Here is a 16,929-nt window from a genome sequence, read left to right as displayed (position 1 = left end):
AAGACTGGCAAAGTCCTAACTGGATGTTTACAATGGATTCTGCCCAATTTCATACAGTATTCGTTACTGGCTAGTTTAGGTATAATAAACCACTCTCTCAAGTTTAACAGCCAAATATTATACAGTACAGTACTTCCCTAATTGCCTTAGCCCAGCGGTTCTCAAATAGTGAGGCTCCGTAAAGGGGGGCGCGAAGGCTCCCTTTCCATCTGGGTGCAACGGCGGCGGCAGCGAAGGCGTGGGTGAGGCATAATATATCCCGCCTGGAAGTGGCAGCACTTCGGACTGTGGATTTTCATTGGAGCCGCGGGCTGGAGCTGTGCAAGAAGCCTGCTCGGGCGGGGGTGGGAGGGAGGGAAGCATGGGACCGCCCGTCTTCACCACTGCCTCTCCTTCGCCCCTGGTACCGGGATGCTGCCAAGGGCCTGGCAGAATATATCCCGGCTTTTTGCACAGCTCCAGCCCGCGGCTCTGATGAGTCTCTGAGCAGTCCCCAGCGCTGCCACTTCAAGCCGGGATATATTCTGCCATGCCCTCGGCGGCGTCTTTATGCAGGTAGCTCGCCTCCCCGCCAGCAGCTCCACTGCCAGCATTCCGTCTGGAAGCGGAAGCGCAACAGCCGCTGCTGGGAGAAAGGGGCGGCAGTCGCCCAATCTTGCCACCGCCACCCCTTCGCCCCTGGTAATGGCGACTGTTGTGCTGCTGCTTCCAGCTGGGATGCTGGAGGAGCTGCTGGCAGGGAGGGAGGGAAGAAGGGGAGGAGGGAGTAAGGATAGACAAGCAAGAGGGAAAGAGGAAAGAAAGCAGGAGGGCAGAAGGGAGGTGGAAGGAAGGAAAGAAAAGCAGACATGCCGGAGGGAAAGAGGAAAGAAGGCAAGCAGGCAGGAAGGAGGCAGAAGGAAGGAGGGAAGAATGGAACTGGAAGGGAGGCAGGGAAGGAGGGAGGGAGAAAGGAAGGACAGGAGGATAGGGAAAGAGGAAAGAAGGCAGGCAGGCAGGGGGAAAGAGGAAGGAGGGAACTGGAAGGGAGGCAGGAAGGAAGGGAAGGAGGAAGGGAGGGTGGAAGGAAGGATAGACAAGTAAGAGGGAAAGAGGAAAGAAAGCATGTGACTACGGTGGGAGACGAGGAAAGACCGGTGTGCTATGTTATGCAGAGGTGTACTTATAACAATTTTATAGACAAATGATACTATTTACAGTCGCGCGGGGGGGGGGCGCGAAATGTTTTCTTCTTCCTAGGGGGGGCATGACAGAAAATAATTGAGAAGCACTGCCTTAGCCTGTTATACAGACCAAGAACAAATGAACCCATTCATTAGCATATTGCTTGTTCAAATTTCAGTTTCCTAAATTGAACTTTATGACTTAAAATGACGTGAATATCACTAAGGTTTCTTAATTATTTTCTCTTATGTGTCTTTTGCATGGCATAAACTTAGAGATTAGGTTTGAAGCCCATTTGAAGCCCATGCATGTGGTCATGGACAGCTAGTAATGCGACCCCCACAACATCATAAATTTACTATATTATATATTTTATATATGGCTCCAAACAATTCTTCTTCATTCAATGTGGCCCAGGCAAGCCATAAGATTGGACGCCCATGTATTAAGTCTTGAAGTCCAAATTATGGCTGCCAGTTTCACTAAGCTAAATAGAAAATTATTTGGGGGCATTGTCCGGAGGCTCAAGAGCGAGTATACAAGGAAGATGAGAAAACCACTGATAGAAAGTGGTCTTGTGAATCTAATTTTATTTAATGGTTTTTCTCTCTCGCCAGCCAATCTAATCTAATCTAATCTAATCTAATCCAGAAGCAAGATAAAAATGTTTAAATGCGTTTAATTAGCTACTTAAATATTCAAAAAGGATACAATTTACAGCAGGGGACTACTTATTTGGGTTTCAAGATTCTGTAACTCATGGTGCTATTTTGTTTGAATAATACACCATAAAATGACAATCAAGCGAAACTGAAACAATGGCTTTTTCTTTATCAACAGGACTTTTAGTAACAGGGGCAATTTAGAGCACAGTGTGGCTTCAGAACATGACATGAAGCCAAGAGGCCCACTGAAACTCTGCTATCCAAAGGATACAGCAAAAAAGTCTAGCCCTGAGGTGGTCTTGACTGTTTGAATTTACAGCTGAGACTATCCTATTATAGACACCGCTGTAACGGTACATACCAGATAATTGGCCATTTTTATACATATTGTAATCTGTATATTGTAACTTTCTGCAAAACATTAGTGCCTTCTTTTGATTGTTTCTGTTTTCAGAGTGTTCATGAGGAAGGAATACACTTCCTAAACTCATTGGGTTCTAGTAAATTTTATTGGACCCTGGGGTTTGTATTCCTTCTTTTTTCTACCCAGGGATCCACATAACAATGGAAGCTGTCCTACATTGCGGTTTTTCATTCAGGCACTGTAAAAACATATTGAGAACATTTCTAATATGCAAGAGTAAATCAACAGAGATTAGTCATATATTGTGCTAATTATATAATAGTAGCATGAAACATGTTGGTCTAGTGGTTAACTAGACACTAGATGGACACTAGGCTAGAAAACAATAGACTATGAGTTCAAGTGAGAAGAAGTCTTAAAATGAAGCCAAACTCACTTAACAACTGTCTTGCTTAGCAACAGTAATTTGAGTTCAATTATAGTTGTAGGTCAATGATTACTTGTAATGTTGACTTAAACTTAAAAGAATGAAAGGGAAGTTGGGAAAGAAGAGTTGTACCAAAAGAACCTGCATATATTTGAGGCCTAGGTTTTGCACAGAAGGTTTTCAAAGTTGTATAAATGGATATTGAGAATTGGCAGATTTGTGAGGAAAATATCTTCAAGATCAAAAGCCACACTTAGATATTTCACATCAAAAAGCAACATATATCACAATAAAAAGCAAAGGGGAAACCTAACTTTTGTGTAGACATACTGCTGAGTCTCACTAATCAACCCAGGACAAAAGAAGAGATATTCCACCACTGACAGGAAAGGAAAAACAGTTTTTTACTATGAAAAGATGAAAAAGCAAAAGGAAAAATCTCTGCCTCCAACTCTACATCGTTTCTTAAGGCAAATTCAGACATAAAGTACTAAACAGGATATGCTTTCTACTATTTCTAACTTTCAACAAAACAAAACAAAAACGTACAAATGCCTCCAGCAAAAAAGGAACTCATTTATTTTTCTCATAGCAAAAGACTAAATTGCTACTTCAGATGTTTCCAAAAACTGAAAAAGAGATCACCTGCACTTTACTTTTTGATACTTCTGAACAATATCTGGGACCCCCTCTGATATTGTTGTGAAGTGTCAAAAAAGGAATGTGAAGTTGAGTCATTCTTTTCATTAACTTTACTGGTAGCATCCAAAGTGGCATTACAGATTAAGGACTAAAACAGTAATGGAGCATAAGTTCAGAAAACTACTTTAACTGTAAAGCTGTGTTCAAATACTTTTCAATACAGTATATATCCACGTTATCCATGCACAATAGTTAGCAGTTAGAACAGAAGGAAGTCTTTCATTTGAGGATTAGACTGCTATCTCCCTCTCAAAAGGCCGCAATGTGTTTTAGTTGTGTGATGAGTGAAGACAGAAAACTGCCACAGGAAACAGGATTAAGAAGCAACATTTCTCCTTTAAGCCTTTTCCTAGCTTTCTTCTCCATCTCTATTTTTGACAGCTGTCAATTACACAGAATTTTATTTAAAAAAAATAACAAATTAGTAAATTGCAAGTTAAAACTAGTTGATATTAGAATCATTATTTAAGGATTAAAAATACCTTATAAAATGATGAACTATGAACAGTGAAGTGTATTACATAGGCTGAATTTCTGAGTTAATATTTTTGTGATAAAATAAGGTATCTTTCATACAGGTATAGTTTCAAAAGAGTAAGGTTTTTTTAAAAATTGAACTCTCACTTTTGTTTGTTATATTATCTTCTTAACAAGATAATCCATGCAGCTGTAAGATTCATGCCCACCATTCAAAAGACCTATTTAATTTACAATATCATTTAATAACTACTAACTTAGGACTTCGTTATTAAGGAATATGATATATCGCAAAAAGAATTTGGGATAGAAAATAAAAGCAGAGCATTAGGGAAGCACTATATTTTTTTGTGCAGATGATACATTTTCCCATCTCATAAGGATTATTTGCAAAGCATTGCCTAAGACAAACTCCCCTCCCCCCAGATCTTAAATACCCATATTTTATTGAAAACACTTGGGATAAAAGGGGGAGCAAAAGTAATGTTAAAGCATAGAAATAAAATAATTTTGACACAACTGCAACTCAAGCACTCTGTTAGGACAAGAATGCTGCTGAATGGAGGAACAAGCCATTATTCTTTCAATAGAGTCTGGTACCGCTAAATATGTGCTCACGGATGCTTCTTCCTGAAAAGCTTTAAAAATTCAATAGCTTCTTGGCCTGGGAAAGAGATGTTCACTGAAATCCTAAGGCCTGGCTCAAGCATGGAACACTACATTTACCTGAAGAACAATATTTTCAAGTGCTCTTAAAAACAAAGGCTGTGGGAAGAAAGAAGTCTGAAGAGGGCCTGTTCTCAGGGTTGTTAGAGTGGCTTAAGCAAATTATATCTCATGGCCACTCTTTAGGGGCAATTCTATGCCCATAATCCAAAACCCTACATTGCAAAAATGGGTTGTGTGTGTGGTTTATATCCTTCCAAAAATAAGAAAGCATGCCAAAAGCCCTTTTTCACAAATGGCTTTCATAATAGTGCAAACAAAAATTGGCATTTTCTAGATGAAAACTACCAAATATTATTTACTACTTAATACAATTCCACTCTGGCTGGAGATACAGTACTTCAAATGGGGAACTCGTTTTCAACAACTTCCCATTTATATGACCATCCTGAACATCTAGACATCTGGAACAAAAAGCTCAGCAAATTGACTGGTGTGGTCTTTAAACTTCTGCATTAATAATTTCTAAAGCACCATAGAGGATTTTGCTATCCTTATCCTTTATGTTTTTGTAAATGCCAGTTGCAAGCATTATTTTACAATATTTATTTCTTTGCATTGTTACAATAATTCATATAAAGTAGCCATCCCTCCCTATGCAACATCCCATCAAATTGACAAAAATGGGTGCAGAACATCTTGGAGATGTTATATAACATAACGTAATATATGAAATCCTGCCTGGTTTCTAACTTTTCTACCATATTAAGCAACTATATGAAGCCACAAGGAAGGGTATGGGTTCTAAGCTAATTGTCACTAGTATCCTGATACTAGCCAGCTGTATTTCACTTTTCCTGCAAGCTTACTTAGTAACTCAATGTTGAATAACTAGTAATTGCTCAAATAGCTGTACTTAAATTATTTGCCCAGAATCAATTCATCATATCACTTAGGCCCAGTATATTTATGCCAGTACAATCTGCCTTGCATTCTTAGAGCTTAGACATATTTTTCAGATATTGCTACAGAAGTCAATTCTACTTTTTTCATGGCAGGATTTAATCTATGTAATAATTTGCTACTAAAGCCACCCCTCCCTTGTTTTTTGTGTGTTTTTCTTTTTGTCATTCAGAAGAACTTAAAGTGTTTAACAAATGTATTTCTTTTTTAGCATTAGTTCAGGACAGATATCTTCTAATGTGCATTAGCAGTGAATACAACACAAATTATATTCCTATTAGTTTACAGTAAATAATCTGAAATACAATTTATTAAAGTAATCTCATATATATCCCTGACTTTTTCCTCCTTTCTTTTCTCTGTACGATTATAAATTCCAGGAATATGGAATTTATTACACCTTATTTTTTTATAAAGTATCCTGTATGACTATTGTGTTACCTACAAACACATTCATAGGTGGTTGTTTTTTTTACACACTGGTTTACTCAAAGGGCAAGCAAACAACACAACCAGGAGCTGCAGTGTCATGGCAATGATCCAATAAGGATAAACCGCAACCAGGAATGCAGCCAAAATTCCTTCCTTCCCTCTCCCCAACCTCTTTTCTTCTTAACTTTTTGAAGTTGATTAACAAAATAGGTGCACTGAAAATCTGCTCTCTGGGAACTTTGCCTATTTTACTTCTTAGACCAAACTCAAAATATATTTTTATAATTGGCAGATTGCTACATGCAATGTATGTTGACAGTTTCTTCCTTTTCTCATTCTGAATTATCTAATTTTAAACTTGTTAAATTAAACTGGTGATTTATTATATAACAGCATGCAATTGTTCACTTTGCCCATTTTTGTTATCAAATGTACGGTATCAATCCAGACCAGATTACCATCATTCTTCCCCTTCCTCTTTTCTACCCTTGATCGATGGTTTTCTGATATTTCTTTCCAATATGGAGCTTTTCTTTCTTTTAAACAAATAACACAGGAGAAGGTAAATTTCAGAAAGCAGCAAGATGAGTAGGGAAATATTTCGCTCATAATTTCTCTTAGCTGAATCTAGGAACACATGTTGACTTTGTCACTTTAAAAGGTAGAGGCTGCTGTGTGCTCTAAATAAACATCTTCAACTTTGAGGGGTTTGTAGGCATATTTAAAATTAAGTGAGTGCTCTCACAAAATGACTGCCATGAAGATCTAGGTTGGGATTAGATTCATTCATAAAATAGCTGCCAGCTGGTAGCAATCACAAAATTCATTCAGGAGAAGGCAAACTGGGGAGGAACTTCCTGCCATTTTGGCTACCCTCTTAATATGTTTTCAGCTACACTTAGCTTGCCACGTTCTGGGCAGGTGAGCATATTTCCAATAAAGCTCTGTGTTGCCCTCACTCAGCATTTCAAAATTCTAAGAACACCTATGGGGCCTGAGACATTTGTAGCATGGTTGATTTCTACTTCACTGTTCCCACAAAATGAAAACATTTTTTTAAAAAAATAAGTGAGGTAATCAAATGATCTGAGGCTTAATTTTACCCTTCGATTTCTTAAAAATAAAGAACAAAGGAAATAATATTTCTGGTCTCCCTGACTTACAATTGGGACCAGAATCTCAGGTGTTGAGTGAAGCGTTGTTAAATTAGATGCCCACATGACGACTACACTCAATGACCACAATCCTGGTTCTCTCAATTGCAGTTGTTAAATGACCATTCGCTCGTAGAGCGAAACAGTTGCCTACTGAAGGAACGCAAGCAGCTCCCCTCCATGCATGAAAGTGGACTCCTACAGTAGTGTGCAGGAAAAGAGCTTGGATCTTCAGGATTCTCCATTTATCCAGCCCAGTGCTGGAGTTCCCCTCCCCTCCATGACCAGAAAGAAGCTCCTGTGCTGGGCTGGAAAAATGGAGCTCAGATCTTCATGATCCTTGCTTTGTTTCTCTAGCCTAGCGCAGAGATCCCCAAAGACTTCCTGGGAAAGCCAGCAGAAAAGATTACAATTGACAATCCCATGGTTGTGGGAAACTTGGCTCTGGTCATAAATGGGAACAGACTGTCAAGCAACCAAATTCTGATTGTTTAACCAGGTGTGTGTGTGTGTGTGTGTGTGTGTGTGTGTGACATTTTACCCTGACTGGAACTGTGTACGTACCAAAAAACAACCATTCAGAGCTGTCATAACTTCATAATGACTGGTCTGAAGTCAAGAACTACCTATACAGCCAATCAGTAATTGCTACAACAATTCTCTTTGCCTACAAACTCAAAAAATTACAGTTCAGAAGACCATTCACCCTTAGGTGACTTCCCAAGTGGCCTATTACTTTGTAGCATGATTCCTGCTGGTATTTAGTTTTTTCAGCTTCCTCAGCCAAATTGCACCACTGTGAATGTGCTGGCTGTGCATTAACTCAGCAGCCAATGCAGTAAGTGTAGCAAATTGTCATTATGTAACTCCAATTAGTTCAATCAGTACCAAATGTAACTACAATTCTGAAAACACGTTCACTTGAATGTCTTTTTAGAAAGCATATTCCTTCGAACTAAAAGATAGGGTTGATATAAGAGCTCTTTCAAGCTAGCATTTCTTGGGAGTACGACAAATCAATGAAACAACTCCCATAGGTGTTTCCAGATAGAAAATCCTATTCTGCTGCCCCTTATTAAAGATTAACTAGATGGTTTAAAATAAAAGGCTACAGAAACTGCTTTGGTTTTGTTATCACAGATTGACAAATGCCTTATGCTATTCTTGCAGTACTTTATGTAACATTTTCTCTCTCTTCTGCTTCTTTACATTTGCTAATATATTTACAACCCGTACTGGGGTGTTAACTAACGGCTGCATTCCAGTCTGGTTTGCGTCATGGAGTTCCACAGCTATTGATGAGTAACATATGTCTAACATGTGGCCAAAAAGACTCGGACTGTGTTCAAATAGGCATGGATAACTCCACTGACCTTAGACCCAGTCTTCTATGCCACCTGAGCAGCACAGTAAAATGATTCTATGAAGCTAAACAATTTAGGAATTGTCCACTGAGAAAGATCCTGTAAACATTCAAAAGGCATTATCCCTTTTATGGTCTGGTACTAAAGTGTTGGATTATACTTTCATGGTCTATTGTCATGCTGTTTGGGAAAGGCGAATTTAAATATGGTACAAAATGGAGAAAGGTTAATTTACATAATATATATGCACAGATACATACTGAGCTTTGACAAAATAATCTGACAATAGCAATTAGATTAACCATTTAACTGGTTCTGAACTGAAATTCTAATGTAAACCCCCTCCCCCCAAAAGGAGCAAAGTAGATTAAAATTAAAAACCTACATGTTTTTAAGAAATAGAAATTCCCACTCAGAAAATTTGATTGGGGTTTTTTTCAACTTTTTCCTTTGAAAGATAACAGGGAGGGAGGGAGGGAGGGAGGGAGGGAGGGAGGGAGGGAGGAGAGAGAGAGAGAGAGAGAGAGAGAGAGAGAGAGAGAGAGAGAGAGAGAGAGAGAGAGAGAGAGAGAGAGAGAGAGAGAGAGCTCATATTGTAAGAAATGGATGTACCAAAAGGTCAGTCTCTCCAACTGCCATATAAGGAGTCAGAGCTCTTTACCTTTGAAATCCGAAACCATATAGTTTTACTAAGAGATCTATAAGAGTAAAAAAACAAAATCTATCATTGACAGGATGTTGTAAAACGAAGTTAATATAGCACGCTTCTCAACTCAACCAATAAGCAGGTAAGTCAGAACAGAAAAAGTTCAAATTCAGTGACCGGTGTGGTTTGGAGGATTGTCTAAATGTATAAAGACCCACACAAAAAGCAACTGAAGAGTGTTTCCCAATCTTGGAACTTGAAGATGCGTGAACTTCAACTCCCAGAATTCTCTAGCCAGCTTTGCTTCAAGTTGCCAAGGTTGAGAAACACTGATCTAGAACATAACTTATAGGCTCTGAAGTACTTTTCTAGCACAAAGAATACTCTGAGTGTATGTGGCATTATTTGCATGTCATATTTTTCCTCAGAAGAATCTACCCAACAAGTTCTTTTTTCAGCTTTGGGTGATAACATGGTCCACTGAGTTTCTAATTCCTTAAAAACTATGTGGCTAATTTAAACTTTCAATTGCTTTTTATATATAGCAGTTTAATTTATTACAGTGAGTTTCTAGCTTATCCCAGATTTCTGCTGAGGTTTTGCATTCATGCAAACACAGAAGTCTGTGTTAAAAGAAATTATTGTAGCATTTATTAATTATTGCTTGTTAGAGTATCAATAAAAAGAATTATTATAGGATTCAGTGAACCTTCTTCTTCAGGTTCTTTGGTTTTATATATATAGAGAGAGGTTTTAGAAGGATGTGTGCATAAACAGCCATCATTTAAATATGTTCAGACAATGTCCTGCAGTTCATATATGATGAAGATAAGAGCTCTTTGACCTCTACTGTGATCACTTTTACTGGACCTAAATCTATACAATATCCATTATTTTTATTCATACTTTGGAATGTTCTCTTTTTCACTCTCTTCTATCCCACCTTCAACCTAAAGAGTCTCATCATTTCCAACAACTTGCAAGTATTTCCTGAGCATTTAATAGTGTGTAATTAAAATGTAAAATCAAAACAATAGATTTTCAAGTGCAGTATTTCTCTAATTCTGAGCTCCAACTACTCTTCTCTGCTTTATTCTACAATTTGCCAACTCCAATAGCCCTGCATTAAGCATACAGGACGTTCTCAACTTATGACCACAATTGAGCCCAAAATGTCCATTGCTAAACAAGACAGTTTTCAAGTGAGCTTTGTCCTGTTTTATGATGTTTCTTATTGTTAAATGAATAACTGCAGTTGTTAAATTAGTTACATGGTTGTTAAATGAATCTGGCTTCCCCGTTGACTTTGCTTGTCATAAGGTTGCAAAAGGTGATCACATGACCCCAGCAACCATCATAAATATGAACTAGTTGCGAAGCGTCCAAATTTTGATATAACCATGGCAATACTACAGCGACAGTAAATGTAAAAAATGCTCATAAATTGCAGTTGTAACTTTGAACGGTCAGTAAATGAATGAATGGCTGTAAATCGAGGATTACCTGCATACTAACAGTAGAGTAAGTGATAGACTCAAAAGACTTTGTTTCAAATCATCCCTCAGCTGAGATGTCTCTTGGGCAACTTTGCTTGGTTAATCATGATCTTTCAGCCCAATTTATTCTGTAGAGCTCTAGAGTTAATGAATTATATTTTCACAAGTTCCTTGAATAATGACTATTTAAAGAACAAAGATAAAGGGAAGACAAAGCAATGAAAATTGCAATAATTCAGTTCTATATTTGATTGACTGACAGGATTCTAGTCATCTAAGCCAAAGATGTACAACTGTTTTGGGGATGAGAACTGCCCTGGGCCCTTGAATGACATGTAAGGCTCTATATTCCACACAGGACGAAATGCAGAGGAGACATCAGAGAGGCCAGGACACAAACTGAAGTTGATTTCCTTTCCATTTTAAATTATTTCAATTAATTTAAATGCCGTTAATATGATCATGTATTTAATATTTTTCACTCTTACTTTAAAAGGCAAAAAATCCGGAAAGGCCTCTAAGGGATCACATCCAAGGTTTTCAGGAGCATATACAACCTTTGGATCTCAAATTGGAAATCTCTGTTCTAAGGCATAGTCCCGTGATGGCGAACCTATGGCATGCTCAGCGTGTCATGTTGCCTGGCAAGCACAGTGCTGCCCGTTCCTCATTTGGGTTTCTATCATGCATGAATATGCAATGATCAGCTGGCCTTCGTGCATGCAGCAATGCTGGAAACTGGAAGAGTTGGTCTTCCGTTTTCCTGCATGAGCATGCGCACTGGGCAGCTGCTCATCGCGCGCACATGCGTGGCAGTAACCGGAAGACTAGCTGGCCGGCATGCATATGCGCACCGGAAACCAGAAGTTCATTTTCTGGCACGGGTCTGCCCCCTGGGCAGCTCCTCTTCTGGGTTGCGTTCCAGGCGGAACGCACACGCACTCCCTTTTCAGCACTCGCTGCCAAAACTGTTCGCCATCACTGGCATAGTCCATAGCAAGAATCCAGAAACAGACTGTTCTTCCTGGGTTTTCCTCTCCTTCCAGCCAGTTTCCCTCTTGAGTACCATATTTTCTGCCTAGCTTAGAAGCGTAAGCTCGAGATAAGGTAGGTAGACACCAAATATGGCTTGGCTCACTTTAAATTTCCCATCCACTCTAGTACAAAGACATAAAGCACATTGTGTTAGATCTCTTTTGTTGTTGTTGTTGTTCAATGCAATGCAAATAGTGTACAATTCAAAGATTAATGGATTGTACAAATAAGTTTATAGTCCTTGTAGGCATTTTCATGACAGTTTTCTCAGTATATTATTGTGGTTATCTGAAGCCAAGAGCATGTAAAGGCATGTGCCATTCACGCACTCATTGTTGTATAAGCAGCAATCAATTTGATTCAGAGGAGTTCTCCATAATATTTTGGGATAACAGCTAAACTCTACTTACAAAAGTAGAGAAAAATCAATTGACTCTTACAAAAAGAATATTCTCTTAGCTTCTTAACATGCCATTCTCACTAGGTAGCCCTTTTCTAATCATGATGATTTACAACGCCTTGGAGGTAACTATAAAAAGCTCAACACTGACATACAATCCCTAATTAACCTGAAATATGCACTAACTTTACAGGAGGTATGCAATGTTATGGAATTATATTGTAAAAAAATATAATAGAGGTTCACAGAAGCAATTTCATGAGCACCACAGTAACAAAGATTATTGTATTAGTATAGAATCCACTCCTTGTTGTTGTTTAAATTAACCTCCACTGTAAATAACAAAAATGAACCAACTTCTCTTAGTATTTCAGAGGTGCCTAATACATTTCTGTGCCTGAACAATTCTTTTAATGATGCACTTAAATATGCTTTTCCTCTCACAAAAGGAATTTTAAAGAGGACTAAGTAAAACCACAATATCCTTTTCATACATAAATGGGTTAGGTCTTTTGAATAGAGACTGCATTGTCACTTCAAAGCCATTCTTGCCATTACCCCGTACAATCATATAGGAGGTATTCCTTTTTGTATGAGGTAATGAGTAGGCCGGATTGTGGCTGTGATTTATTAGTGCATCCTCTCTGGAGCAGCACTGCACCTGCATTTACAGAGATGGGACACCCACGAAGGTGGATGGTTTATTAGGGACAGCTCATCCTCAAACAACCCAGAGCATTTTAAGGGGAAATGATCCAAATTTAGACCTGCTCTAACAGGTGTCTTTTAAAATACTTTTTAAAAACAATTATATATATCTAAGGTGAGGCAAACAATTCTTTGCTTGTAGTAATCACTCCATGAAAAAAAAGTATATCAGTTCCACCATCACCTTTGGAGCTGAGAGATAGAGGAAGGCCAATAGAATTCTCATTATTTTTCAATGCTGTGGCTTGCCAAATGCTTAGAAAGATAGAGCTTAGTGAAGTGAGACTTCAAAGCACATACCAAATGCCCAGATCCAAACTGCTATCCAATATTTATCCTCAGCACAACACAAAAGTGGAAATTCTATGCCTCTCTAGAAACACTGCCTATGTTGAGTGATGCTATGAATTACAGTTCAGCAAAATTTGAAAAGACACATATTTCCTATCCTGATTTAACATAAAGGTAATTCAACATTTCTTCATTCGGCATAAATTATGACTTAGTGTTTGGGTTATCGCAGCTAACATTTGAAATGTGGCAAGTGACAATGGAAATGAATAAACCCAATATAAATACAAAATCCACTTTCCTTATAGCAGTCTTCCCCAGTCGCCTTCCACAACTTGGCATATTCCACATATATTTCCCATTCCCAGAATTCCCATAGCTACTCCCGAGAATTAGGAGAGCTAAAATCCACATATCTAAAGAATATCCAATTTGGGAAAAGCTACCTCCAAAACTGATTTTCATTTGACTTTGATAGATGCATGCATTAGAAAGCTCTTTGGTTACCATGATACGAATAGCCTTATTGGTCAATGAGAGAGCTGACTGTATCTTCCTAGGCATTTTAACTATGAGTTTAAGAAAACACTTGCATTTTTTTTTCAGAACCAAAGATAAAAAAATTAAGAATTTGCCAAATCAAGTTCAACTTCTGATGTTTGTACATTTATGTACTACACAACAGTAGAAAAGTGTTACATGAAGACAACTGAATTTAGTTTCAGAAGCTAAGCATTTTTTAGATTCCAGTGGTAAATAATATTTTAAATTTAATTAGGATTATCTAGTAAGGACTGATAGCTAAGTAATTTAGTTTTTTTAAATTAAACAAAATTATTGTTACTATCTGAATGTAGACAATTTTCTTCCCTGTGTAATATAAGATCTAATTCAATGTGAGATATAGCTCCTTGCTAAGAATCTACTATGGATAGGCAGGCTATAAATATGGTGAAAGGAAGGAAATAAATTGTTATTACCCAACTTGTACACTTCAAAATATAATTATCCTAATCTCTTATCTCCAAATAATTTCTAGGAATCATTTAGAATCATTCATTTTTTATGAACCAGTTCCTACAGTAAAATAATTTTGAAAAGTCTGGTGCCATATTCCTGTTTTACCAGAATTTAAAGTAATATGAAACAAAGGATTTTCCCCCAGTAGTGATGCCTAACTTTATTCTACAGAGAAGCTCGATTTGACCTACTCTCTGTTTGCTTAGCATCATTATGCTAATTTTTAATTCATCATTTGGGAAGTTTTGATAAGCAGCATAAAGAATCATTCAACATGTTTTACTCATTTTAGCTGTATAGCCTGTTTCTTACTATTTCTTTTAGTGATTTTATTTCTTTGTTTGCTAAAAACAAAGTAAAACAGAAATGCCTGAGGTATAATTAGAATTACAGTGTATCTACACTGGTATGTAGGAGTAGAAAGACACAGTTATTTTTTAAGCCTAAACTAAACCAACTAGTTGGCTGTGTTGCTTGTTATACATTTAATTTTAATTCTTGTAATCAAGTGGCAAGTTAATGATATCACAATGATTCAAGTTTATATCCTAGCCACTCAGAATCAGTTTGTTAAGTAGTACCTAAATTGAATAAAATAGATACACACATACATATATGTACACCATTTATTTTAATCCTACTTATCTACTCTATAAATCTATAATTTCATTTGCTTAGTGATTTTACTTTGTATTAGTTAATGACTATAACAGAAAATAATGCTAAAGCCAATTCTGTAATTCTACTTTATTTGGTTAGAAAAGGTTAGAAAAGAAAATGCCTAGAAAAGGTTCTTATTATTCCAATTAATGTTGCCAAAGCACATTGAATTTGGAATTTCACCATCTATGTTGCAGACAATCTCACTGCAAGATTAATATTCAATGTTAATTGTAATGTCTGGTAATGCCACCTTTGAAAGGAACATTAATGCAATGCCTTTTTAAATAAATCTTTCAGGGGCTCAGATTTTTATACTGTGCTTTATACCAAGTTAGAAAATAACAATAATAGATAAAATAATCAATAATATATGTATTCAAATTCAGAAAATATTATTCTTATATTCACATATTGAGATATTCCAGTTTGCACTTTTTCTTATTTCCTCCTTACCAATTTCTCTTTATCAGTAAAAGTTTGAAAAAATGAAAATAAAATAATTCTACTGGCTTTCCATGTTAGTAGTACTTGCAAAATGACGAAACACATGGAAAGCAAAAATAAAAAAAACTGCAGTAAAAGGAAAGATCAGTATAGTAGTTTATCTTCCGTGGGAGAGTTAGAGGCTGTAACCTTCCCCCCAATTTTCTCCTGGATTAACAATAAGATGTGAACTAGCTATAGGAATAAATAATTAAATTGTTCAATTTCACATTACAATTTTATGGTGCATATTATTATGAATTAGTTTTGAAAAATATAAATAACTATAAGTACACATAATCACAAAACATCATAGATTCTGGGGGAAGTGGAAAAATTTGAATAATTACAGCAGCTAGCCTTCATCTCCATAATTATTTGTTTTATGTATATTTCATATACATGCACCTCAGGGTGCCGTCGGCCAAGCAGTGTCAGCTGGTGACCCCCAGGGGGAGAGCCTTCTCTGTGGGAGCGCCATCCCTCTGGAATGAGCTGCCCCCGGAGCTCCGCATAATCCCTGACCTCCGGTCCTTCCGACGCGCCCTAAAAAGTTGGTTTTTCCAGCAAGCCGGCCTGGCCTGTTAATACTAATTTTAATTTTAATTTATTTTAAATGTATTGTTTCTTTTTAAAAAACGGTTTGGTCTTTTTGGAAATGGGTTTAATCTTTTTTTAACTTTTGTGATGTGTGTTTTTAATGTTGTACGCCGCCCTGAGTCCTTTTGGAGAAGGGCGGCATATAAATCCAAATAAACCTAAACCTAAACCTAAACCATAAGATTTAAACTTGTTAATTTGGAAAGAGGCAAAGTCCAAAGCTTACTTTTGAAGGATAGATCTCTTAATGACAATTTCTTCATCCAGATCTGCTTCATTGGCCATGAAAAGCAACCTTTTCTCTGAGTCATCTACTCCAATGAAGTCACGCTGTTCCACTGAAATAGAAAATAATAACATAACTCTTTTACAATTCTTGTCTGTAACCTAGTAAGAGTATGGCTAGAACACCTGAAACAAAGCATAGGCAGAGGGTCCTCAATTTATGACCACAATTGAGACTAGAATAAAGCACTTGTTCAGTGAGTTGGACCCTATTTTATGATCTTTTTTGCCACGACTGTTAAGTGAATCCCTGCAGTGAAGTGAAGAATGTGGTTCTTAAATGAATCCAACTTCCCCCATTGACTTTGCTTGTCCGAAGCTGTTTGGGAAGGTCGCAAATGGCAATCACATGGCCTTGGGATGCTGCCACCATCATGGATGCATGCCGGTTGCCAAGCAACTGAATTTTGATCCTGTGATTGTGGGGATGCTACATTAGTCATAAGTCAGGTCATAAATCACTTTTTTCAATGCCATTGTAGCGTTGAATGGTCATGAAATGAATGGTGGTACATTGAGGATTACCTGTATAAATGTCAACAAAGTTTGATCATCGAACCTGAAAGAATTTTCCTGAAAATTCTAGCAAGAGTGTTCCAATCAGAGAAGAATCAAAGAAACATAAAGAAGCTCCATGAGAGGTCCTTTAGCTATGTGTGGCTGTAATTTGAAAGATTCCTGTCTTGCCACTTCACTGCTTTACAATTTGAATTATTGAATCAGGGACAATGAGGACATTTGGGAATAGTTTCTTCTTACCAAAATCTTATTATTTTTGGCATAGCTAGCAAGTATTGAAAGACATGTTGTTTCATATAATAATAGCAATTAATAGCTAGAGTCTTGGACTTATGTAGAAATAAAGGGTAAATTTGCTAAAAGAGATTTCAAAATCGAGGAATCATTTCTAAGAGAGACTTTGCC

The 16,929-nt window shown here is 37.3% G+C and overlaps 1 protein-coding gene across 5 annotated transcripts in view; it reads right to left on the bottom strand.

Annotated features, from left to right (window-relative positions):
• The window catches only part of EIF2B3 (eukaryotic translation initiation factor 2B subunit gamma), a gene marked incomplete at its 3' end in the record, with an annotated part of 102,782 nt that overhangs the window by 63,931 nt on the left and 21,922 nt on the right, over window positions 1–16,929 (bottom strand). For all 5 annotated transcript variants that reach the window (XM_081948318.1, XM_081948315.1, XM_081948319.1 and 2 more), the window contains exon 5: window positions 15,947–16,058. In XM_081948318.1, coding sequence (XP_081804444.1) covers window positions 15,947–16,058 — 112 coding nt within the window. The remainder of the gene's footprint in view (window positions 1–15,946; window positions 16,059–16,929) is intronic.

This window comes from Natrix helvetica, assembly GCF_964273705.1.
Source record: "Natrix helvetica genome assembly, chromosome: 3".
In the NCBI taxonomy this organism is placed as follows: Eukaryota; Metazoa; Chordata; class Lepidosauria; order Squamata; family Natricidae; genus Natrix; species Natrix helvetica.
The sequence above is the reverse complement of the archived record's forward strand: the minus strand, read 5'-3'. Positions and strand labels throughout refer to the sequence as shown.